Source organism: Cupressus sempervirens, chromosome 7 (genome assembly GCF_028749045.1).
Source record: "Cupressus sempervirens isolate cs-2001-9-10 chromosome 7, ASM2874904v1, whole genome shotgun sequence".
Taxonomy (NCBI): domain Eukaryota; kingdom Viridiplantae; phylum Streptophyta; class Pinopsida; order Cupressales; family Cupressaceae; genus Cupressus; species Cupressus sempervirens.
Genome location: NC_143124.1, coordinates 763,784,685 through 763,809,919, shown reverse-complemented (window position 1 = coordinate 763,809,919; position 25,235 = coordinate 763,784,685). Strand labels below are relative to the sequence as shown.

Below are 25,235 nucleotides of genomic sequence, written 5' to 3'. Positions count from 1 at the left end.
GAGAAGGGAAGAAAGTCAATCCTTCATGTAATTAGGAGGAAAGAAAACCTACAATTTGAGGAGAGGAGAAAGGGAGTGTGACCCTTTGTGATGACAAATCAATTGAAACCTTTTTTGCCCTTTTGATCTCCATTAGTAGTCATTTCAAAATGGGGGAAAAAAGAGTGTGTACACTTAATCTTCATTTTTCTAAGACTAAAAAAATAAAAAGAGAATAAATAAATTTGTAAGGAATTAATTCCTAGTGCAAAAGAGAAGTAAGCTAGTGTGAATGGTAAGAGAAAGTTGTTTAGCTCCACAATTCCAAAGGATACTAAGTTAACAAGAATACAAAACAACAAAGGAACAGATGAAAAAAAACATATACTGATCTTTAATATAAGAAACAAGGATGATGCTTAGGCTTAAGGTGTAGAGGAATGGTAGGATGTCATAATATACCATAGAAGGTTACCAAATGCTATTTTTTTCTCCCTTGGATAGCTAAATAATTTATGTTAGTAAGTGATGATTCTAGATATTTGAAGAATATGATGAATACCGATAATCAAAATGCAAAGGTGATGATAGGACTTCCGAAAGTTTGGAAAACGATAGCTACATAAGAAATTTCGAAGTTTAAGAAAACACAAATAGATATAAACTAGATGTTGTACAACTAAATTATCGAAGGGTAAGAGTTTGTTGAATGACATCCACACACGACACTAGCTAGGAGTAAAATACTTAGACACTTCATACAATCAGTATAAAACATAAAACTTAAAGAAGACTAATGAACAACAAGATACAAATAGAATAAAATAATACTAATATTCCAAAATAAATGTTTTGAAATAATTTATTAATCTTTTAAAATTAATTTAAAGCATATTTCAAAAAAATAAAAATAAATTAGAAAACATTAATATGTACATTTTATCATAGATAAGATGCCCTCTAAACTACGATTCGTACATCAAGATAAAACTTGCCTCTGATTATTAGTTTAGGCATTCCCGTCTTCAACAAGCTTTGATTTGATTGCTCCATTCATTTTCGTATCCATGTCACGATTGCCGTGTTAAGTTCACATTCCCGTGTCCACCGTCACGTTGACTTGTTCTCCTTCACTCATTTCATGCCTTCTCCTGCTTATTTAATCTCAGTTTCCCTTCCTCATTACTCACTCTTCTCACCATTGTTCAAGCTATATGCATCAAACCTTTGGTAGCTACCTGCATTTCTCTTTGCTGTTTTTCTATTTTTATTTCCAGTAGTAGATTTTTTTTAATTTGATTCAATTTTGATGGTTGTGATCTCTTATCAAAATTATTGTTGTTGCAGATAAAATAATCTGAATTCTTGCGATGGATCGTTCCTCCGTTGTCATATGCTCATGTTTAATCGCACTGTCATGGTATTCACAGATGATAAATGGCAATACCATGTGCCTGCCACACGAAAGAGATGCTCTTCTTGCTTTCAAGAACAACTTACATCCTTCACATCTATTGAATTCCTGGCAAGGCTTTAACTGCTGTGAATGGAGGGGAGTGGAATGCAGCTCCATCAACTCAAATGTTCTCAAACTCCGTCTTGCCAATCATGTGGAGAATGTGGATAGTTATGTGTATGATTATTGGGGTAGGCCATTTAATGGAAGACTTGCTAGAGATTTGTTCCATTTAAAGCAGTTGGAGCATCTAGATCTAAGCTTCAATTATTTGAGTGGTGTTCTACCTAAAGGTATGTTTAACGAAACAATCTTTTATATTTTCTGTTTTATGCTTTCTCTTACTTTAAGCTTTCTTTTACTAGATTTCGTTGATGTTTAACTTGTAGGTCTATTTGCCCTGAAAGAATTGAGACATCTGGATTTGAGCTTCAATTATTTTGAAGGTGAATTACCAAATCAGTTCGCCTCCTTGCACAACTTATCTTATCTCGACTTGTGTGAGAATAGGTTCAATGGTACAGTTCCAACAGGTATTTTTAACGAAGTAACATCTCATGTTTCATGATTTAAGCTTCCTCTTATAGAAATTTGAGTGGTTATCACTGTTGTTTACATGCAGCTTTGTTTTCCCTTCAAGAATTGAGACATCTAGATTTCAGCTTCAATAAGTTTGAAGGTCAAATATCAAAGCATTTTGCCTCCTTGTACAACTTAAAGTATCTCAACTTGTCCTTCATTGGGTTCAATGGTACAATTCCCTACCAATTGGGGAATCTCTCTCAGCTGGAAGTTTTGGACCTGTCCGTGGTAAAAGAAGATGGTGATGGACTAACTTCTTATGGTGGTTATGGGGAACTAGTGTACAGTCCTAGTTTAGCATTGACAGAAAAATTGCAGAAATTGAAATATTTGTCCCTTAAAGGAGTAGTGTTGAATATGACAGGAAAGCAATTGGAAGCACCCCTTTCTCATCTTCCTAATCTCCAACAACTCCACCTTTCAGATTGCATGCTTTCAGGGCACATCCCCAATGCTATCCAAAACCTATCATTCCTTACCCACCTCAGCTTGGGTTACAACAACTTTGAAGGACCAGTACCGTTGTGGTTAGGAAATATGACTACTTTGGTTTCTCTTTGGTTACATTACAGTCCATTATTAAGTGGTTCATTTCCCTTGAGTATCTCTCGCCTGCCTTCTTTAAAAGAGCTTACATTAGGGGGAGAAAACTTAATTAATGGAAATCTAAGTCAAATATTATGCGGGGAATGGTCTCAGCTCAATGTCCTTGTTCTTTTAGGGTCTAATATAAAAGGAAGTATGCCACCTTGTATTGGGAATATCACCTCTCTCGTCTATCTTAAATTGATATATATGGAAAATATGGAAGGTGCTATTCCTCCTTCCATTGGAAATCTTTCCACCCTACAAAATTTGGGTTTATATGGCAACTCATTGAATGGAGAGATTCCACCATCACTTGGTCAAATTCCATCTTTGACTACTTTAGATCTTTCTTGGAATTCTTTGAGTGGAAATATACCTTTTGAGTTAGGTAATCTTTCCTCTTTGATAGAATTAGACCTATCCTCCAATGTTCTAAGTGGAAATATACCTTATAAGTTATAAAGTCTTTCCTCCTTGGTGTATCTAGATCTTTCCTCTAATCAAGTAAATGGTAGCATTCCCATTTCAATTGCAAGTCTTCCTAGTCTAAATTCTATTTACATGTCTTCAAACAATCTCCAGGGAAATATTTCTCTTAGTTTTTTTTAAAAACTGACCAAACTTTCCCAACTTGATTTATCCTACAACGAGTTGTCTATCACAATTGAACCGGATTGGATACCCACAATTTATTTTCAGAGCTTGAGCTTAGCTTCATGTAGTATCGAGGGCATAATTCCACCATTCATTTCCACACAATATAGACTGTTTAATTTGGATCTCTCCAATAATAGTCTATATGGAAATATTCCAGATTGGTTAGAGGTGCTTCCTTTGGAATTTCTCAACTTGTCATACAATAACTTGCAAGGAAATGTTCCCTCAAGCTTGATTGGAGAAGGCTTTCAAAGTGTTGATTTGCACAGTAATATGTTACAAGGTCATCTTCCTTTTTCTTTAGTGTCAACATCAAATGTGGAGCTATTGGATTTGTCTCAAAATAGATTCATAGGATTTATTCCAATGGATATTGGAAATCTTCTACCATCCATTCAATTTTTGTCACTTTCCACAAATGATCTACATGGTGATATACCTTCTTCAATTGGTCTTCTACAATATGTGGAGGTTTTAGATCTCTCAAATAATAAATTATTTGGTAAAATACCATCAAGCATAATTAATTGTTCTAGTTTAACAAGATTAAACTTAGCAAGTACTAGATTAATGGGAGAGATACCATATCATATGGGAATGCTAAGTGGACTCAGTTCACTTCACCTGAAGCACAATATGTTAAAAGGAAACTTGCCATCAAGCCTTAAGAACTGTTCTAGCTTGCAAATTCTAGATTTGGCCAATAATCATTTTTCTGGGAACATACCATCTTGGTTGGGTCAGTTCTCTGAATTGATGATACTTGTTTTGAGGTCTAACAAGTTTGAAGGAAACATTCCACATCAATTAAGCAATCTATCAAGACTCCATGTTTTGGATATTTCACAAAATTTTTTGATAGGTTCTATCCCACAACAATTAGCAACATTGAAAAGTATGATGAATTCTTCAATGGGAAACTCACATGACAATGATGGTGGCTCTTACTATTACAAAGAAGAGATCCAAGTTTTCAACAAAGGAATAGAAATGGTGTATGTTAGTTCAGTGATGTTACTTATAACTTGCATTGATCTATCTGTAAATAATCTATCAGGTACCATTCCGTTAGCAATGGGGAACCTTAAAAGCCTTCACACATTGAACTTATCAGATAATAGCCTCACAGGAGAGATTCCAAGCAGTTTTGGATTAATTGCAGAGTTAGAGTCACTTGATCTTTCATATAATAAACTGAAAGGAAAGATTCCAAATGAAATGCTACAAGTTTCCTATCTAAGTTTTTTTATTGTATCCAACAATAATCTTTGTGGAAGAATACCAGAAGGGAGACAATTTAATACATTCAGTTCCACTTATTTCTCTGGAAACCCTAGTCTTTGTGGATTCCCAGTTAACAACAAATCTTGTAGAGGTGGAGAGATGTCAAATTATAACATACAAATCCCTATTCTTGGGAAAGAGGATGATGAGGGAGGAGAAATTCCATGGCAGTGGTATGTAGAGTGGATGGCAAGTGCTTCTATTGGATTTTGGGGAGTATTTGGAATCTTGGCTACAAAAAGACATTGGAGGAGAAGATTCATTCATGCATTAGATGATATGGCAATAACTTTATTGAGTGGATTGATAAATAAATAACAATCTGGAAAAAAATTGTATAATCATTATCCTCAAATATTGTGATTCCAATGAGATTATGATGTAGTTTTATTCTAACTACAAAAATTTGATGTCTTACTTCTCACATTTATGAAGAAAAATAATAAAAGTATATGATGTTTTATACAACAATTAATAAATCTTGAGTTAATTCAATAAATTATTAGTACAATTTTTATGATTTAATATTTTATATTTAAAGTTTAGATATTTGTATTCAAAATAGAGGTACAAACATTCAACTTAGTATTTTCATGATTATGTTTTGATATTAATATTTTTTATTTAACTAAAATACAATTGTTGACTGATACTTAGAACATATTCATTCAATAAGTAATTTGTATAAATATTTCAATTCATTTTTTCGTATTATTCAAGAATATGCATGTTGTTGAGGGCCAATTATATCCTAATAGAATATTTAAACCATATGTTATACATGCCTTAAAGACAAGATAAATAATGTTAGTGCTATGCTTTTAAAATAAGATTAGTAGAAGTTAATTGGTGTAATTATATTCGCAAATGTTAATACTAAAAAAAAATAGATGCATTCCCAAAGTTATATAATCAAACATTATCATTGAAATAACACATCCCATATTTTAAAAATATTAATATTATAATCCTATCACTAATATATTTTTGATATATCTAAACATACAATAAAACAATTAAATATATACTTCAAATAGAAAACAAGTCAATTTGAGTAATAAATATTTATTTCCATTTTCTAAATATTTCTAAGATTTATGTTAGATTAAACTAAAATTCAATTCAAAGATATTTAACCAACTTTTTCTAATTAAGTCATTAATAGGAATCTTTGGTGAATTTAGATCTTTCTTGAAATTCTTTAAGTGGAAATATACCTTCTGAGTTAGGTAATCTTTCCTCTTTGATAGGATTAGACCTATCCTCTAATGTTCTAAGTGGAAATATACCTTATAAGTTGGATAGTCTTTCCTCCTTGGTGTATCTAGATCTTAACTCTAATCAAGTAAATGGTAGCATTCCCATTTCAATCGCAAGTCTTCCTAGTCTAAAGTATATTTTCATGTCTTCAAACAATCTCCAAGGAAATATTTCTCTTAGCTTTTTTAAAAAATTGACCAAACTTTCTCAACTTGATTTATCATACAATGAGTTGTCTATCACAATTGAACCAGATTGGATACCCACAATTTATTTTGATATCTTGAGTTTAGCTTCATGTAGTATCGAGGGCACAATTCCACCATTCATTTCCACACAATATAGATTGTATAGTTTGGATCTCTAAAATAATAGTATGTATGGAAATATTCCAGATTGGTTAGGGGTGCTTCCTTTCGAATATCTCAACTTGTTGTACAATAACTTGCAAGGAAATGTTCTCTCAAGCTTGATTGCAAAAGGTTTTCAATGTTTTGATTTGTACAGTAATATGTTACAAGGTCCTCTTCTTTTTTCTTTAGTTCCAACATCAATCATGGAGCTATTGGATTTGTCTCATAATAGATTCATAGGATCTATTCCAATGGATATTGGCAATGTTATACCATCCATTCAGTTTTTGTCACTTTCCACAAATGATCTACATGGTGATATACCTTCTTCAATTGGCCTTCTACAATATGTGCAGGTTTTAGATCTCTCAAAATATAAATTATTTGGTAAAATACCATCAAGCATAATTAATTGTTCTAGTTTAACAAGATTAAACTTAGCAAGTACTAGATTAATGCGAGAGATACCATGTCATATGGGAATGCTAAGTGGACTTAGTTTACTTCACCTCAAGGACAATATGTTAAAGGGAAACTTGCCATCAAGCCTTAAGAACTCTTCTAGCTTGCAAATTCTAGATTTGGCCAACAATCATTTTTTTGGGAACATACCATCTTGGTTGGGTTAGTTCTCTAAATTGATGATACTTGTTTTGAGGTCTAACAAGTTTGAAGGAAACATTCCACATCAATTAAGCAATCTATCAAGTCTCCATGTTTTGGATATTTCAAAAAAAAATTGATTGGTTCTATCCCACAACAATTAGCAACATTGAAAAGTATGAGGAATTCTACAATGGGAAACTCACATGACAATGATGGTCACTTTTACTATTACAAAGAAGAGATCCAAGTGTTCAACAAAGAATTAGAAATGGGGTATGTTAGTTCAGTGATGTTACTTATAACTTGCATTGATCTATCTATAAATAATCTATCAAGTAACATTTCATCAGCAATGGGGAACCTTAAAAGTCTTCACACATTGAACTTATTAGATAATAGTCTCATAGGAGAGATTCCACGTAGTTTTGGATTAAATGCAGAGTTAGAGTCACTTGATCTTTCATACAATAAACTAAAAGGAGAGATCCCAAATGAAATGCTACAAGTTTCCTCTCTAAGTTTTTTTATTATATCCAACAATAATCTTTGTGGAAGAATACCAGAAGGGAGACAATTTAGTACATTTAGTTCCACTTATTTCTCTAGAAATCCCGATCTTTGTGGATTCCCAGTTAACAAAAAATCTTGTGGATCTGGAGAGATGTCAAATTATAACATACAAACCCCTATTCTTGGGAAAGAGGATGATGAGGGAGGAGAAATTCCATGGCACTGGTATGTAGAGTGGATGGCAAGTGCTTCTATTGGATTTTGGGGAGTATTTGGAATCTTGGCTGCAAAAAGACATTGGAGGAGAAGATTAATTCATGCATTAGATGAGATGGAAATAAGTTTATTGAGTGGATTGATAAATAAATAACAATCTAGTAAAAATTTGTATAATCATTATCCTTAAATATTTTGATTGCAATGAGATTACGATGTAGTTTTATTGTAACTACAAAAATTTGATGTCTTACTTCTCACATTTATGAAGAAAAATATTGAAAGTATATGATGTTTTATACAACAATTAATAAATCCTAAGTTAATTCAATAAATTATTAGTACAATTTTTATGGTTTAAAATTTTAGATATTTGTATTCAACATAGAAGTACAAACATTCAACTTAGTATTTTCATGACTATATTTTGACATTAATATTTTTTATTTAACTAAAATACAATTGTTGACTAATACTTAGAACATATTCTTTCAATAAGTAAATTGTTTAAATATCTCAGTTCAATTTTTTGTATTAGTCAAGAATATGTGTGTTGTTGAGGACCAATTATATCCTAATAGAATAAAACCATATGTTATGCATGCCTTAAAGACAACATAAATAATGTTAGCGTTGTGCTTTTAAAATAAGATTAGTAGAAGTTAATTGGTGTAATTATATTTGAAAATATTAATACTAAAAAAGCATAGCTGCATCCCCAAAGTTATATAATCAAACATTATCATTGAAATAACACATCCCATATTTAAAAAATAGTAATATTATAATCCTATCACTAATATATTTTTGATATATGTAAACATACAATAAAATAGTTAAATATATACTTCAAATAAAAAAAGGTCAATTTAAGTAATAAATATTTATTTCCATTTTCTAAATACTTCTAAGATTTATGTTAGATTAAACTAAGATTCAATTCAAAGATATTTAACAAACTTTTTCTAATTAAATCATTAATAGGAATCTTTGCGTATTTTTGTTACCTCATTCTTTTGTGATGACAATTTTTTTTGTTGATAATTTTGATTAATGAAAATGGTTTGCTAAGGACACTCTTAAGATTTTCACAATATAATATATTATTTATTAAAATTTATTGGGTTATTATTATTATTTTCTATATGCATAAAATGTAAATTATTAATAAAAACATATTCAATTATGAAATCACTCAACATTCCTTCAATTTGAAATGCAATAAAATGTACATAAATAATTATTTTCTTAAAAATATTTTCTTATATTTACTCATATTTCCTTAATGTATATTAAATTTTTTAAGATAGCTAATGAAGTGTGTCCCCCTTAATACCTTAAGCACATAACAGAAACAAAGAAATAACAACAATTCATGAGAATAAAATATGGGCTTCTTATTATTGCCACAAATGTGCAGTTACAATATGCTAACCCACATGGGTGTCTTCATTATAGTAATCTACAAGACTAAGTTGCAAACTATCACCCATAGTTGTCCTAGACAATCTACATACATTTCTTAAACATGCAATTTTATGCTGCCCAAGAAGTTTCTAGAAACTCAAACTTAATACCCTAGGCCAACAGACCCCAACAATACATATAGAGTTGGCCAAATACACCATTGAAATTTATTTTGGAAGTTTTGGTTGGCCCAACTTTAGAAGGCCATAAATTTTCAATTGTTGCTCTAATTGGCTATTATAAGAATCCTCAACTTTTGATCTATAGGCTTGGATTTGTACAAGTGACCATTTGTTGAGTTTTCAGGCCTCATTCAGGCATGTTTAGGCCTTCAATAGTGACCCTAGAGTTTTTATACAAAAATTTTACACAAAATATATGCAATAAATCCATGAATACTCATGATATGACACTTAGCCTCAACTGGTAGGTTGATATATCCAAGATGAACATCCACTGGTAAAGTCAAGATATTCCAAGCTCGTATGATTGACTTACTAAGTAGAAAGCCTCTAGTAACAATAACTCTACACTAAAACAACCCTTATTCAAGAAAATAAAAGGAAATATTTTTGGGTGATGCAAGATTTCTCTTACACCTAGGATGCTCCTGCATCAAATGCCTAGAGTAATTTGAGAAGTGACCCTGTTATGTCTCAGGTATTTAGAGGAAAACCAAGATAGTTAACCTCCTCCCTTTCTAGCCATGATGAATCTTATACTAGCCTCCCTTTTCATTTGACTAGGCATTCTACATAAGTTTTTCTCCTTGTACTTTTTCCAACATGACTATCCAGTATCTCCTCAATCTCCTTTGTAGCTGAACTATTTGCTTGAATACTCCACTGTGCTTCTACAACTTCATCTCCATCACCTCCTTCATAATACTTTGTCAAATTTGAAATGTTAAATACTAGTCAAGTATTCAATTTAGTAGGCAACTCCATTTCATAGGCATTTCCAGAATCATGCCTTTTTACTGTCTTGCATGGTCCAAACTTCTTCATTTTCAACTTATTATATATACCCACTAGAAAATGCTCCTTTCTCAAATGAACCATGAGTTCATCTCAAACTTGCGATTCCTTATACTGACTTATCACATCTTCTTTAGCTTTATACTATGTATTCATCTTAATAATGCACTTCCTCAACTCTGAATGGATATTCTTCAAATGTTCAGCAAGTTCTTCTACTTCAACACTACTTATTTCTCCTTTATCTAATTACCTCAATTTAGAAGCATTTCTGAGACTGTTGCCATACAAAATCTGGAATGGTGATTTACCAATAATCCTATTAACATAATTATTATAAGTAATTTTTACCCGTGGTAAGATTTACTAGTACTCCTTTTGGTTTATCTCCACCCAAACATCTCAACAGGTTTCCCAAACTGTGATTCACAACTTCTATCTATTCATTAGTCTTTGGATGAACTAAAATTCAATTCTATCTTCAATTTCTTCCACAATGTATGCTAGAAACACCTATAAAATTTGGTATCTTGATATGAAACTATACTCTTTGGTAGACCATGTAGTCTCACCACTTCTTTGAAAAATAACTCTACCATGTATGAACACTATCACTAGTCTTCCTCTAGAGAATGAAATGTGCCATCTTTGAAAATATATCAACCACTACAAAAATAAAATTATGCCCTCATAGAGTCCTTGGTAATCCAAGAACAATGTCCATGTTGACATCCTCCCACGACTTCTGTAGTATAGGTATTGGTTGATAGAACCTCGTATTCTGCTTTACTCCTTTTGTCATCTAACATACTCTATAACTCTACACAAACTTCTTCACATCTTGCTACAACTATGGCCAATAATAATTCTTAGCAACCAAAGAAATTGTCTTATTTCTCCCAAAATGTCCATCAAATCCTCCACTTTTCTTCTCCTTGATGAGATTCTCTCTCATAGAACTTCTTAGAATGCACAACTGACTTCCTTTGAGCATCATACCAAGTTGGATTATAAAATCCAAGCACTTTTTCCTATCAAGTGTAATAGGGTTTGTACAAGCCTTCCAAGCTTCACCAAAATCAGCATCCTCTAGAAACAAATTCTTGAGTTCATTGAACCCAACCACCTTAATCTACATCTCTATAAACAAAAGTTTTCTTCTACTGAGAGAATCTACAAGTTTGTTAGACTTTCCACTCATGTATTTCAAAACAAATGTATAACTCTGCAAAAAATCAACCCACTTACAAATGCCTTTGATTTAATTTTCCTTGAATATTCAAATATTACAAAGCTTGATAACTAGTATACAAAAAAAGCTCCTTAGAAAGAAGATAGTGTCTCCACTTCTTCAATCCATGAACCTTATTGGCTCAAAACAACTCCTATTGTAGTACCACTCACATCCCAATCTACTTGAAATACCTTGCTAAAATATGGAATTGCTAAAACAAGCTACTCTATAACTTTCTATTTCAACAAATTAAAACTCTTATCTTCTCCTATAGTCCACTTAAATTCTTTCTTATCCCCTCTCATTAATTTAGTCAAGGGTCCACAAATACTGCTAAAACCTCTTATGAACTTTCTATAAAAACTAGCCATTCCATGAAAAGATCCTAGCTCTACAACACTCTTTGGAGTAAGCCATTCAAGGATAGCCTTCACTTTCTCTAGGTCTATTTCTAGATCTTTTTTTGAAAGTACAAATCCCAGGTACACCAACTCCTTCACAAACTTACACTTCTTAAGGTTTATCAACAAATTTTCTTCCCTCAACTTATCAAACACCTTTTGAATATGCATCAAATGCTCCTCCAACATCTTACTAAAGATCAAAATATCATCTAGGTAAACAATTAAAAACTTAGCTAGAAATTCCTTGAGTACCTCATTCATGAGTTGCATGAAAGTGTTCAGTGTATTGGTTAGCTAAAAAGGCATGACTAACCACTCATATAGTCCTTCCATTTTATTGAAAGTAGTCTTCCAATCATCACTTTCTTTGATGTGAATTTGATGGTATCCATTCTTTAGATCTATCTCTATGAAATACAAAACTCCACTCATATAATCCATCCTTGGAAATGAAAATCTATAGTTTATTGTGATCTTATTGATAGCACGAGAATCTATGCACATCCTCCATTATCCATTCTTCTTAGGTGCTTATACTACTGGTATAGAACATGGACTTAGACTCTCTTGAATCAACCCCTTGTACAACAACTCATGTACTTGTTTGTTCAACTCCTCACTTTCTGCTGGTGTCATTTTGTGCCCTACTTTATTTGACAAACTAACTCTTGGAATCAAATGCATTTGGTTACTAATCTTTATCATTTGGAGTAATTCATCAGGTGCATTATTTGACACAATATCAAGAAACTCTCCAAACAAATTTGCAACTTTTGCAGGTACCTCCTCTACTTCTTCTTTGCCATCTTTTTGGATTACAAGAAAACACATATGCCCATCCTTCATACCTTGGAGAAACTCCTTTCCATTATTAAAACATAATCTGGAAGCACTACATAACTTTTTTCTTCTTTCTCCTTCAATGACTGCAACTTGTGTTTAACTCCATCCTTTGTAAGAGTGTAGGTATTTGCTTTCCCATCGTGTACAATGTGCATGTCAAACTACCATGACCTATCCAACAACATATGGCATATTTCCATAGGTATGATATCACACAACACCTCATCTTGCTAGCTTCCAATATTGAAATTCATTAAGCATTGCACACTGACCATGACCTTGTGGTCATCTTGCACCTAGGTAGTCTAGTATGGACACAGGTGTTTCTACCTCTTCAACTTGAAATTTGTGACCATCTTTTCTAACACTAGATTTTCAGTGTTTCCACCATAAATGATCACATAACAACACTTATCTTCACATTTTCACCTGGTGCAAACAAATTCCTTTGATCAAGTTCATTCTCACCACTCAACAAGACTCTCCTATTAACTAGGACTTCTCCTCTTTAAGCTTCTTCATAATGGGATGATTTGGCATCTTCATCAACATGCACAACTCTAGTTTTGCCTTTAGTTCTCTAATATATCCTTTCTTGGTGCTAGAAACACTCAAATGCTCTATATGCTTCTTCTCCATAGTGAAAATATTTTCCTTGAAAGTCTCCTCTTCGAGATCCTTGTCCTCTACCTCTTTCTCTCTGATCTCTATTATGTTGATCATTGAAACAATTGAAATTTTTTCCCCTTTGGTTCTAACTGCTATTTCTTTCCTCATCCTTCTTCTTTTGATCATCATTTTGGTCTGCATAAGATTGTTCACCTGTTCTTCCACCACAACCTCTTCCACTATTCTTATCAATTTTTTTGTTCAACTTCTTCTCAACTATTATAGGAAATTAGCATGCCTCCTCAATACTATTCATCCCAATTAGGCTCAACTCCTCCTAAATGCTTGGCCTTAACCAATTAAGATAAAAGGAAACTTTCTCCTTATAAGCTTCCGCATGATTGGTTCTAATGAGAATTGTGTAGAACTCTTCAATATACTCTTGAATAGATCTTCCTGCTTGCTTCAACCCTTCCATTTTCATTAGTAGATCTAGCTTATAATCCATGGGAATAAATTGTCTCTTCAATTTAGTAATCATCTTATCCCATCTGGTGATTTTATCCTTTCTTCTTCTATTTTTCTTCAACTGAATCTCCTTCCACCAGATCTTCGCATGTCCCTTGAGTTTTTCCTTCACAAACTTGACCCTATCAGGATCCTCAATATCTTCATACTCAAAACATTCCTCCAATTTATTAGCTCCTCTAGGTTAAGATTTCTTGAAAATGTGAGAACCTCAAACTTAGGTCTTTTCCCAATCTTGGAGATGGCCTTAAAAAGAATCTTTTCCTCTAGGTTCATAACTACCTCTACTTCAACATTTACTTCTTCTTTATCCTCATCCTCACTTTCATCTCTTATGACAAGATTTTTCCCTGTACAAATTTGTTCTTCCAATGCTTTCATCTTCCTCTAAAGGGCTCTAAAACCCTCAAGTGTAACACCTATAGCTCTTCCACCTCACTCTCTTCATGGAGACATTTTTGCACTTTTGCTAAAACCCTAGTGCAAAAAGCTTCACAATTAGTGATCTGTCTACACACCCAGCTCAAACCATAGTCTTACTACAATTGCCTCATAGTTGGAAATTTGTTTACACAATTAGGAACTCCTTCTCTGATATGACTTGATGAAGGGTGCTTCCCTTAATACATTAAGCACATACAAAAACAAAGAAATAATAATTATTCATGAGAACAAAATATGCATTTATTATTATCAACACAAATGTAGAATTATAGAATTCAGAATTATAATATGCTAACCCACATGGGCACCTTGATTATAGTAATTTTCAAGATGAAGCTACAAACTATCACCAAGAGTTGTCCTAGATAATGTACGAGACTTTCTTAAATAGACAATTTTAATTGTGCCGCTTGGGAAAGTTCTAGATACTCAAACTGAATACCTAGGGCTAATAGAGTCTAACAATACATATAGAATCGACCAAATATACCTTTGACATTTATTTTAGAAGTTTTGGTTAGCCCAACTTCAAAAGGCCATAAATTTTTAACCATTTCTTTGATTGGCTATTATAACAACATTTTAGAATCCTTAGCATTTGATCTATAGGCTTAGATTTGAGAAAAGCACCCACCCATCAGGTTTTTAGGCCTCTTTCAGACACATTTATGCCTTCAATGGTGAGCTTGAATATATTATACCAAAATTGTTTGCCAAAAATATGTAATAAATCTATGAATACTCATGATATGCACTGAGCCTCAACTAGTAGGCAGATATATCCAAGTTGAACAACCACCTCTAAAATCAGAACATTCACATGTAGGTCTATTTTCCCTAATAGAATTGAGAAATCTAGATTTGAGCTTCAATTATTTTGAAGGTGAATTACCAAATCAGTTTTCCTTGTTGCACAAGTTATCTTATCTTAACTTGTGCGAGAACAAGTTCAATGGTATAGTTTCAAAAGGTATTTTTAAAAAAGAAACCTCTCATATTTCATGATTTAAGCTTCCTCTTATAGGACTTTGAGTGGTTATCACTATTGTTTACATGTAACTTTATTTTCCCTTCAAGAATTTAGACATCTAGATTTGAGGTTCAATGAGTTTGAAGGTCAAATATCAAAGCACTTTGCCTCCTTGTACAACTTAAAGTATGTCAACTTGTCCTTTGTTGGGTTCAATAGTACAATTCCCGACCAATTGGGGAATCTCTCTCAGTTGGAAGTTTTGGACCTGTCAGTGGTAGAGGTGGATGATGTTGGTCTAGTTTCTTATGGTGGTAATGGGGAACTACTGTACAGTCCTAGTTTAGCATGGAAAAAAAGATTGCAAAAATTGAAATACTTGTCCCTTAGTGGAGTAGTGTTGAATATGATAGTAAAGCAATTGGAAGCACCCCTTTCTCATTTTCCTAATCTCTAACAACTCCACCATTTAGAATGCTTACTTTCGGGGCACATTCCTAATGCTATCCAAAACCTATCACTCCTTACCCACCTCATCTTGGGTTACAAAAACTTTGAAGGATTAGTACCATTATGGTTAGGAAATATGACTACTTTGGTTTCTCTTTGGTTTTTTGGAAATTAAGTGGTTCATTTCCCTTGAGTCTCTCTCACCTACCTTCTCTAAAAGATCTTATATTAGGGGGAGAAAACTTAATTAGTGGAAATCTAAGTCAAATATTATGTGGCGAATGGTCTCGGCTCAATATCCTTTTTCTTTCAAGGTCTAATATAAAACAAAGTATGCCACCTTGTATTAAAAATACCACCTCTCTCATCTATCTTAAATTGACATATATGGAAAATATGGAAGGTCCTATTCCTCATTCCATTGGAAATCTCTCTACCTTACAAATTTTTTTTTTTCATGAAAACCCATTAAATGGAGAGATTCCACCATCACCTGGTCAAATTCCATCTTTGACTACTTTATACCTCATTGGAAATATGTTGGGTGGAAATATACCTTCTATGTTGGGTAGCCCTCCCTCTTTGGTGAGCTTATATCTTTCTTGGAATTCTTTGAGTGGAAATATACCTTTGAGTTAGGTAATCTTTCTTCTTTGGTAGAATTAGATCTATTCTCCAATGTTCGAAGTGGAAATAATATACCTTATAAGTTGGGAAGTCTTTACTTGTTGGTGTATCTATATCTTTCCTCTAATTGACTAAATGGTAGCATTCCCATTTCAATTGCAAGTCTTCATAGTCTCATGTCAATTTCCCTATCTTCAAACAATCTTCAAGGAAACCTTTCTCTTAGTATTTTTAATAAAATGACTAGTCTTTTTTAACTTAATCTATCCTACAATGAATTGGCTATCATGATTGAACCAAATTGGATACCCACAATTTACTAGGGTTCCTTACACTAAGCCTCATGTAGTATCAGGGGCATAATTCCACCATTCATTTCCACGCAATATAGATTGTCTAATTTGGATCTATTCATTAATAGTTTATATGGAAATATTCTAGATTGGTTAGGGGTGTTTTCTGAATTGGAATATCTTAACTTGTCATACAATAACTTTCAAGGACACATTCCCTCAAGCTTGATTGCAAAAGGCTTTCAGAATGTCGATTTGCACAGTATTATGCTCCAAGGTCCTCTCCCCTTTTCTTTAGTGCCACCATCAATCATGGATTTGTTGGACTTGTCTTAGAATAGATTCATAGGATCTATTCTAGTAGATATTGGTAATCTTCTAACATCAATTCTATTTTTGTCAATTTTAAAAAATGATCTAAGTGGTGATATACCTTCTTCAATTGGCCATCTACATTATGAGGAGGTTTTAGATCTCTCGAGCAATAAATTATTTGGTAAAATACCATCACGTATAATTAATTGTTCTAGTTCAACAAGATTAAACTTAGCAAATATAGGATTAATGAGACATATACCATATCATATGGGAACGCAAAGTGATCTTAGTTTAGTTCACATCAAGGAAAATAACTTAATGGGAAACTTGACATCAAGCCTTAAGAACTATTCTAGCTTACAAATTTTAGATTTAGCCAATAATCATTTTTTTGGGAACATACCATCTTGGTTGGCTTAGTTTGTAAGGAAACTTGGAAATAAAGAATATAACTGTTTCCACATAACCCATAATAAATTTGAAATAAACACGGAATTAAAATCCACATGCAAGAGAATAGACAACATACCCACAAAATTGTGACACAAGATATACCCTGGGAAACCCTCATTGAGGGAAAAACCCAGCCTCCAAAAGCATCCATCATCATGTATTATTCAGCAAAAATACCATTTCCATACAACCATGGAACCCTTCATGGCCATAGCCACAACCGAGCAAACTATGTGAACAAGCATGAATCCACACATCCCATGCTATGCTTCCAACCTTCACAAATGCTCCCTTGGCTAACCTGTCAAGCCTTGTCCCGCTCGACTCTTGCCTTTTGCCTTCTCCTTGTCACTCTTTATTCTATATTTTCTCTCTCTTTTTGTCCCACAAAACCACCAAGTGGTATTACATAAACCATGTGCTAAAACCATGTGCTACCTAACCCACTGACCCCACATTTAATATTGGGCATTTAATTCTTTTCCCCAATATTAAATAATTACATGAAATATTTTCACAATGTTACAACACAACTCATCAAGAATATTCCATTGGAATCTTTACATGTTGCACGTCCATCTAGGTACAACATTACATAAAAAAATAAAATAATAAAATAACAATATTATGCAATGTGTGCAACACCCATTATCTCAATAATCTCCTACTTGTTGTATACATTGCATGGGGTCAATCCGTAGCCACACAAAATGAACAAGGGAACAATCCCTCCCAGCACATCCACCATCATGGATCAAAATACACCAAGTGATCCATCCTGGTACCCACAACAAAATCAAAGTATCCAGCATCTCAAACATGAATGATCTCACCTCCTATTATGCCACTCCCACTGGACATACATAGAAGCCATCCAAAGAGAAAAAACCACCCAACCTATTGCATTAGAAGATCATAAAATCCTGTACCAACTGAAATTCCAAGCACAAATAACCTGATCCAAAGGTAATCACATGTATCTGTAGTTGTCAAAATATCCATAGCTGAAATAGCACCCACAGAAAAGTGCCAAACCCATCCAACTATCCATACCTCAAAGGTATAGCAACTGAACCTTATATCACTGACATATCCAATCTATAACCTGCAATCACAAGCCTCAAGAGCAATACCTACCACATATATACCAAGAAGCTCCCACTGCAAAGGATAATGTCATGTCTATAACCAATCCACTCAACACATCTCAAAGAAGTAAATCCATGTAGTATCAAGGACATCCACAATACATAAACTAATATCCTGTAAGAATAACTCTCATAACAAGTCTCCAATGATCTCCCAAGTTTACCACAACCAACAGAGGAAAGAGATAAAGGAATAACCATGTCATCTCTCACATGACATACATGAGCACAAACCAGTGATCACAATCTCTAACCAATCTCAAATCCAATGTAAGCAAAAATTGAACATCCAAGAAGATAACCAAGACCAGAGAAACCATGCAAATCATAACCTGTATCATGTCCTTCTACACACACCTCTAGATGTAAACTGTGCAAGTATGATCTCCTCCATAAAACCCCAACAAGAAGCCTCAACAACACCCAAACCATACCATATAACTCATCATGGATGTAAGCCTCTCACAAGAAGATCAAACTCAATAAAACCATTCCTAAACCAAAGAATAACCATTCCTAATCCAAGGAAAATGCCCAATATAAAACCATCTCCCAAACTCAACCAGCATAACAACATATGCACATGGAGATAACCAATGCTAAACCATCTCTAAAATGAACCCTCCAGAACTAACTCATGTACCGTAGCTCAAGATCCATATCCATGAAAGACAAGCATAAATGTAATGCAACTGAGAGAAAACAATGGGCTATACCTCTCAAGTAGCAAACCGCCGAGTAGACTAAGAGTGGGGAATGAGAATGCTCATCAAGATACCCAAGTCTCCAACCAAGACTCATCTAAGAACAATCTCCTCTCAAGTCCATATTAGGTGACTACCCCTCAGACTTCCTGTTGAAACCATCAACCATCCCAACAAATACTTCTCTAATCCAAGAGAAAATCAGCATCACCACCATCTCTAAGTATCCATGAGCACCTGTAACCAATCAATCCATGCCAACTCCAAATGCAACATAGCAATATCATGAAGTATCCAACTTATAATCAGTGTACTCAATACCAAGAAACTAAACCAAGATCAATGTCAAAGTTCCAACCATGGCCTCAAGAACATAAACATGACAACATGATCTTACCATCTCAACTAAAGAGATAACATGCTCCATATGAACACACCATAACATGTCACAACTCTAAACGCGTATCAAGAGTATACCATGACATAATAAAAAAACCATCCTCATACCAAGGATAACATGCCAAATAAAAGCATAAACCACACCTTTACCAAGAACCCTGTGAGTCCTCAAGATGCAACCATCTCCACACACCATGAAGAAAACCAAGAACTCCATGAGTCCTCAAGATCTAACCATCTTCAAACACCATGAAGATAACAAGTGCACCATGCAAATGTCAAAGATGCTTCTGCAGCAACAGGATCTAAGACAAACCTCCAACATCTGCAAACACTCAATAAATATATCAATGCCAACAACTCCCACTCAACCGTGGTACCAAGTCACCTATGGCATCATAAAATCCATCCTCTCCAAACCAAGAAGATATAAACCAAACCAGGAACTAATCCTGCACTGTCACCCCATCACTGTCACAAGCTCCCACTAAATCGTGTATCCAAGCTATCCATGACATAATGATGAAAAACCATCTTCTAACCATGAGAATCAACCAAGGCATCAAACTATCAAATAACTCAAAGTGCACATCATGAGCTCGTTAAAAGAAACCAAATAACCATGATCCTCAACCAAGAAGATATACCACCATAACCAAATCAGAAAATCCAAGCTAATGAACATCAAGGATGTACCTGTATAACCAATCATGTCATGCCAAAATCCATGACACCATGATCACATCCATGAACTAAGCATCTGGCTCTCAATATGTCCAACCTGTCAGCATAGTCAACCACAATCCTCCACCATGACTGTACCTGGTAACAACATCTCATCCCTTCTACATGAAGATAAAATCATGTGACTTAGGGCTTAGACAACCCAAATCCAAGCCACCAATCTGAATATGCATCAATAATGAAAGATCAATGGGCAAAGACAACCCATAACCACGCTATAAATGCAACCTGTAAGTATAGACCGCTTACAACACTGCACAACTTGTAGATCCAACAAGTCGTCATGCATATCCAAACCAAACACTGATAATCATATCATCATGAGACCAATCTGAATATGAACTGAGTATACAATGACATCAAAACTTAAATCTCCAATGCCATAAACTCACAATGTTACCATAGTCAAAATATATCCCATAAACTATTCAGATCAATATATCAACAAATAAATCATGTCAAACCTGCATCAAATCTGAACCATTGTGTAGAGCTCTCCAAGAGCTTTCCGTTGACTACTCAAAGTCCAAAATCTGACTCCGTATGCCCAAGTTATGCCCTAATCCGTGCTCAAAATAAACAACATCTGACTTTAGGGCTTTTAAAACCTGACAAAATTTCAAACTCATAGAACCAAGCCTACACCATCTTGTAGTGCTCTGAATTAGCTTTCCAACGCCTGTAAGAACTCTAAAATCTGATATTCTGAGAGAAAGTTATGACCATTTTACTAAAACTATCTTTTTACCATTTTCAGTACGATTTTTTATTTTTTATTTTTTCAGTGACGAAAATTCTGACGGGATTAAATTTGACGGCCATCATGGGCTGAAACCAAAAAACTTTTTTATTTCCTCTGAATATGGCCAAACTAGGGCATATTATATATCAAATTTTATGGAAATGTCGACCCGGATGCAATGGTGAGGTATGTTTTTACCTAGGAGGTCATTTCTGCAAGCTACCCCCCAAAACTCTCATTTTAAATGAAACATCCGAAAAAATCTTTTTGTCCAACAATTTCCCATGCCCAAATCTTTTAACATCCCATCATAACAGCAAATCCAAAACCCTCAGATCTACAATAAGTCATTCATATATCTTGCCCTTTCTTTTATCCTCTCATGCATTCCCATGGATTAAATCTAGGGTTACAATGATAAAACCATAGCTCTGATACCACTTGTAAGGAAACTTGGCAATCAAGAATATAATCGTTTCCACATAACCCATAATAAATTTGAAATAAACACGAAATTAAAATCCACATGCAAGAGAATAGACAACATACCCACAAAATTGTGACACAAGATATACCCTGGGAAACCCTCATTGAGGGAAAAACCCAGCCTCCAAAAGCATCCATCATCATGTATTATTCAGCAAAAATACCATTGCCATACAACCATGGAAGCCTTCATGGCCATAGCCACAACCGAGCAAACTATGTGAACAAGCATGAATCCACACATCCCATGCCATGCTTCCAACCTTCACAAATGCTCCCTTGGCTAACCTGTCAAGCCTTGTCCCGCTCGACTCTTGCCTTTTGCCTTCTCCTTGTCACTCTTTATTCTATATTTTCTCTCTCTTTTTGTCCCACAAAACCACCAAGTGGTATTACATAAACCATGTGCTAAAACCATGTGCTACCTAACCCACTGACCCCACATTTAATATTGGGCATTTAATTCTTTTCCCCAATATTAAATAATTACATGAAATATTTTCACAATGTTACAACACAACTCATCAAGAATATTCCATTGGAATCTTTACATGTTGCACGTCCATCTAGGTACAACATTACATAAAAAAATAAAATAATAAAATAACAATATTATGCAATGTGTGCAACACCCATTATCTCAATATAGTTCTCTGAATTGATGATACTTGTTTTGAGTTCTAACAAGTTTGAAGTAAATATTCCACATCAATTAAGAAATCTATCAAGTCTCCATGTTTTGGATATTTCACAAAATTATTTGATAGGTTCTATCCCATAGCAATTAGCAACATTGAAAAGTATGAGGAATTCTACAATGGGAAACTCACATGATAATGATAGTGGCTCCTACTATCACAAAGAAGAGATCCAAGTGTTCGACAAAGGATTAGAAATGGTGTATGTTAGTTTAGTGATTCAATAATCTACTAGGAAACATTCCTTCAATAATGAGGAATCTTAAAAGTCTTGACACATTGAACTTATCAAATAATAGTCTTACAAGAGAGATTCCAAGCAGTTTTGGATTACTTGCATAGTTCGAGTCACTTGATCTTTGAAATAATAAACTAAATGGAAGGATTCCAAATGAAATGTTACAAGTTTCCTATTTAAGTTTTTTCATTGTAGCCAGCAATAGTCTTTGTGGAAGAATACCTGAAGGAAGACAATTTAATATATTCAATTCCACTTTTTTCACTAGGAACCATGATCTCTGTGGATTCCTAGTTAACAACAAATCATTTAGATGTGGAGAGATGCCAAATTATAGCATACAAACCCCTTTTCTTGCGAGCAATGATAATGAGGGAAGAGAAATTCTATGGCATTGGTGTGTAGAGTGGATGCCAAGTGTTTCTATTGGATTTTAGGGAGTTTTTGGAATCTTGGCTACAAAAAGGAATTGGAGGAGAAGATTCATTCATGCATTAGATGAGATGGCAATGAGTTTATTGAGTGGGTTGATAAATAGGTATGATATAGTAAAAAATTGTAAAATCATTATCTTCAAATATTCTCATTGTAATGAGTTTACCTTGTAATTTTAATATAAGTAGACAAATTTGATGTCTTATACAATAGTAAATAAAGTCTAAGTTAATTCATTACTTTTATTATAATTTTATGAGTAGGTCATCAATAAAATACAAGTACAATTTTTATGGTTTGAAATGTTAAATTAAAATGTTAGGTATTTGTATTCAACATAGAGGTACAAATATTCAATTTCGTGTTTTCATGAATATGTTTTTATAGTAATTTTTTGCATTTAAGTAAAATAAAATTGTCGACCTATTCTTAGAATACACATTCAGTAAGTGAATTGTTTAAATATTTCAATTCAATTTTTTGAATTATTGAAGAATATGTGTGTTAATGAGGATTAAATATATCCCAATAGAACAAAAACATATGTTGCACATACCTTGAAGACAAGATAAAATAAAATTAGTGTTATGCTCATAAAATAAAATTAATAGAAGTTATTTGTTGTAATTATGTTTGCAAATATTAATACTAAAATAATATGGGGTTATCTCTAAAGTTATTTAATCAAACGTTATTACCAAAATAACATATCATATATTAAGGGAAGTCAACCTCTTTGGTCTCATGCCTGGATTAAGGGTCTCATTCCCAAAATTAATATCTTCTTTTGGATTCTGCTTCAAAATAAAATTATGACCCTAGATAATTTGCAAAAAGGAGGTATTAATGTGGTTAACAGGTGTATCTTATGCAAAAATGGTTTTGAAGATAGAGACCATATGTTTTAAAATTGTTCCTACACCTAGCAAGTTTGGATGGAGATTCTTAACTTCTGGGGTATAACATGGGTCCATCAAAACAATGTGGAGCTCTCTTTTAGAAGTTGGCTTTTCCCCTCTAACGGTCTTGATGGTCTTTTTGTTTGGAAAATTACTCTCCCTCACCTCTGGTGGGGAATCAGGAAAGAAAAAAATAATCAAATTTTTAGGAGTAAAGATCTTTTAGGATGGGTGGTTGGTCAGAATATCATTAGAGCTATCAAGGAGAACTTTAAATCCCAGGGAATTTTTGAGCAAAGTTTCCACTTTGAGAACCCTTTACGATCTGAAAGGTCCAATCTAAAAACTAATAATCCTAGATTGAGTATAAAATGGAAGGCGCCTCCTTTTGGATGGATTAAAGGGAACTTTGACGGAGCTACAAAGGGAAACTCGAGAAGAGCAGGATGTGGAGGGGTCCTGAGAGATGAGGTGGGTAATGTTATTGATGCTATTGCTATCCCTATTGGTAAATATAATAGCCACATTGCTGAAGCCACTATTTCCCTCTATACTATTAGGCTAGCTATCAAGTTGGGGTATTCCAAATTATAGTTGGAAGGTGATTCTTTGAACATTATAAAAACCCTAAATAATAAAAATGTTATCTCATGGTCTTTTGAAGCTTTGGTTATGGAAATTAAAACCTTAATTCAAAAGTTTGATAAGGTGGTCATGTCCCATACATACCGTGAGGCCAATGGTGTTCCTCGATGGGATAGCCAACTCTATTGTTCAAACGAGGCATAAGGTGAGGTGGCATGAGGAATTAAAAAAGCATGCTGATCTTAAAATGATTATTAATTATGAAGCCATTCATTCCAAAGTGGGAAAGATTTGTTTGAATTAGCAATTTAATGATTTGGTGGAGAGGCCTTACAACTATCAGATTACCTTCCCCGAGGAGGTACATTCATGTGAATGATATGTGGTCTCAACACTTATCTTATAAAAGGCGACCTCCAAATAAGGCAACTAAAAACTGGTTTCCTTTCAAACTCTCTACATTCTGTATCTAGGTGTTTCTGGTTTTATGTTTGCTTGGCAGAATGGGGGGTGAGCTGCAGAAACAAGAACCCAAAAAATGTGATGACTGGAAGGCTCATCGGGATGTTTGGAAGATTCTTTAGAAAGGGAAGGTGGTTAGTTATTTGGAGTGTTTGCATGGCTTCAAACCCCATATCACTACTGCTTTCTTTAAAAATTGGGCTGATGATAGAGTCACTCTCCATGGAGTCACTATGAAGCTTACTAAGGAATTCATTGCTAAGGTCATGGGGCTCCCCATGCATGGCATTATGTTCTTAAAACAAACCAGTATCTCCAATGCAGCCTATAAAAAAATTTCGAAGATGGATGATGAGGAGAAGCAACTAGAAAAGAGTGGAGACTTCTTTGATGTGGAGCAAATTAAAGGTATCTGGCGTGATGTGCTTTGTTGCATTCATGAGTATTTTATCCTAAATGGTAGGAACAAAAGAGTTCACAAATTTCATTTTGTTTTCCTCAACTATTTTAGATACAAGGATAGAATTTCTTTCCCTTTCTATCAGTGTTTTTCGTTGTTTCAAATTTTATTTTCCCATAGGAAGAAG

At 33.8% G+C, this 25,235-nt stretch overlaps 1 protein-coding gene and 1 pseudogene across 1 annotated transcript; both read left to right on the top strand.

The window, feature by feature from the left end:
* The first annotated feature begins 1,167 nt into the window (after positions 1-1,167).
* Positions 1,168-5,025, top strand: LOC149549532 (uncharacterized). Its single transcript, XM_089792890.1, has 4 exons — positions 1,168-1,209; positions 1,327-1,728; positions 1,825-1,968; positions 2,058-5,025. Exons 2-4 carry the CDS (start codon positions 1,350-1,352, stop codon positions 3,065-3,067), a joined length of 1,533 nt encoding a protein of 510 aa, XP_089649016.1. The 5' UTR covers positions 1,168-1,209; positions 1,327-1,349; the 3' UTR covers positions 3,068-5,025.
* Positions 4,337-24,770, top strand: LOC149549531 (uncharacterized; annotated as a pseudogene).
* Positions 24,771-25,235: the final 465 nt, after the last annotated feature.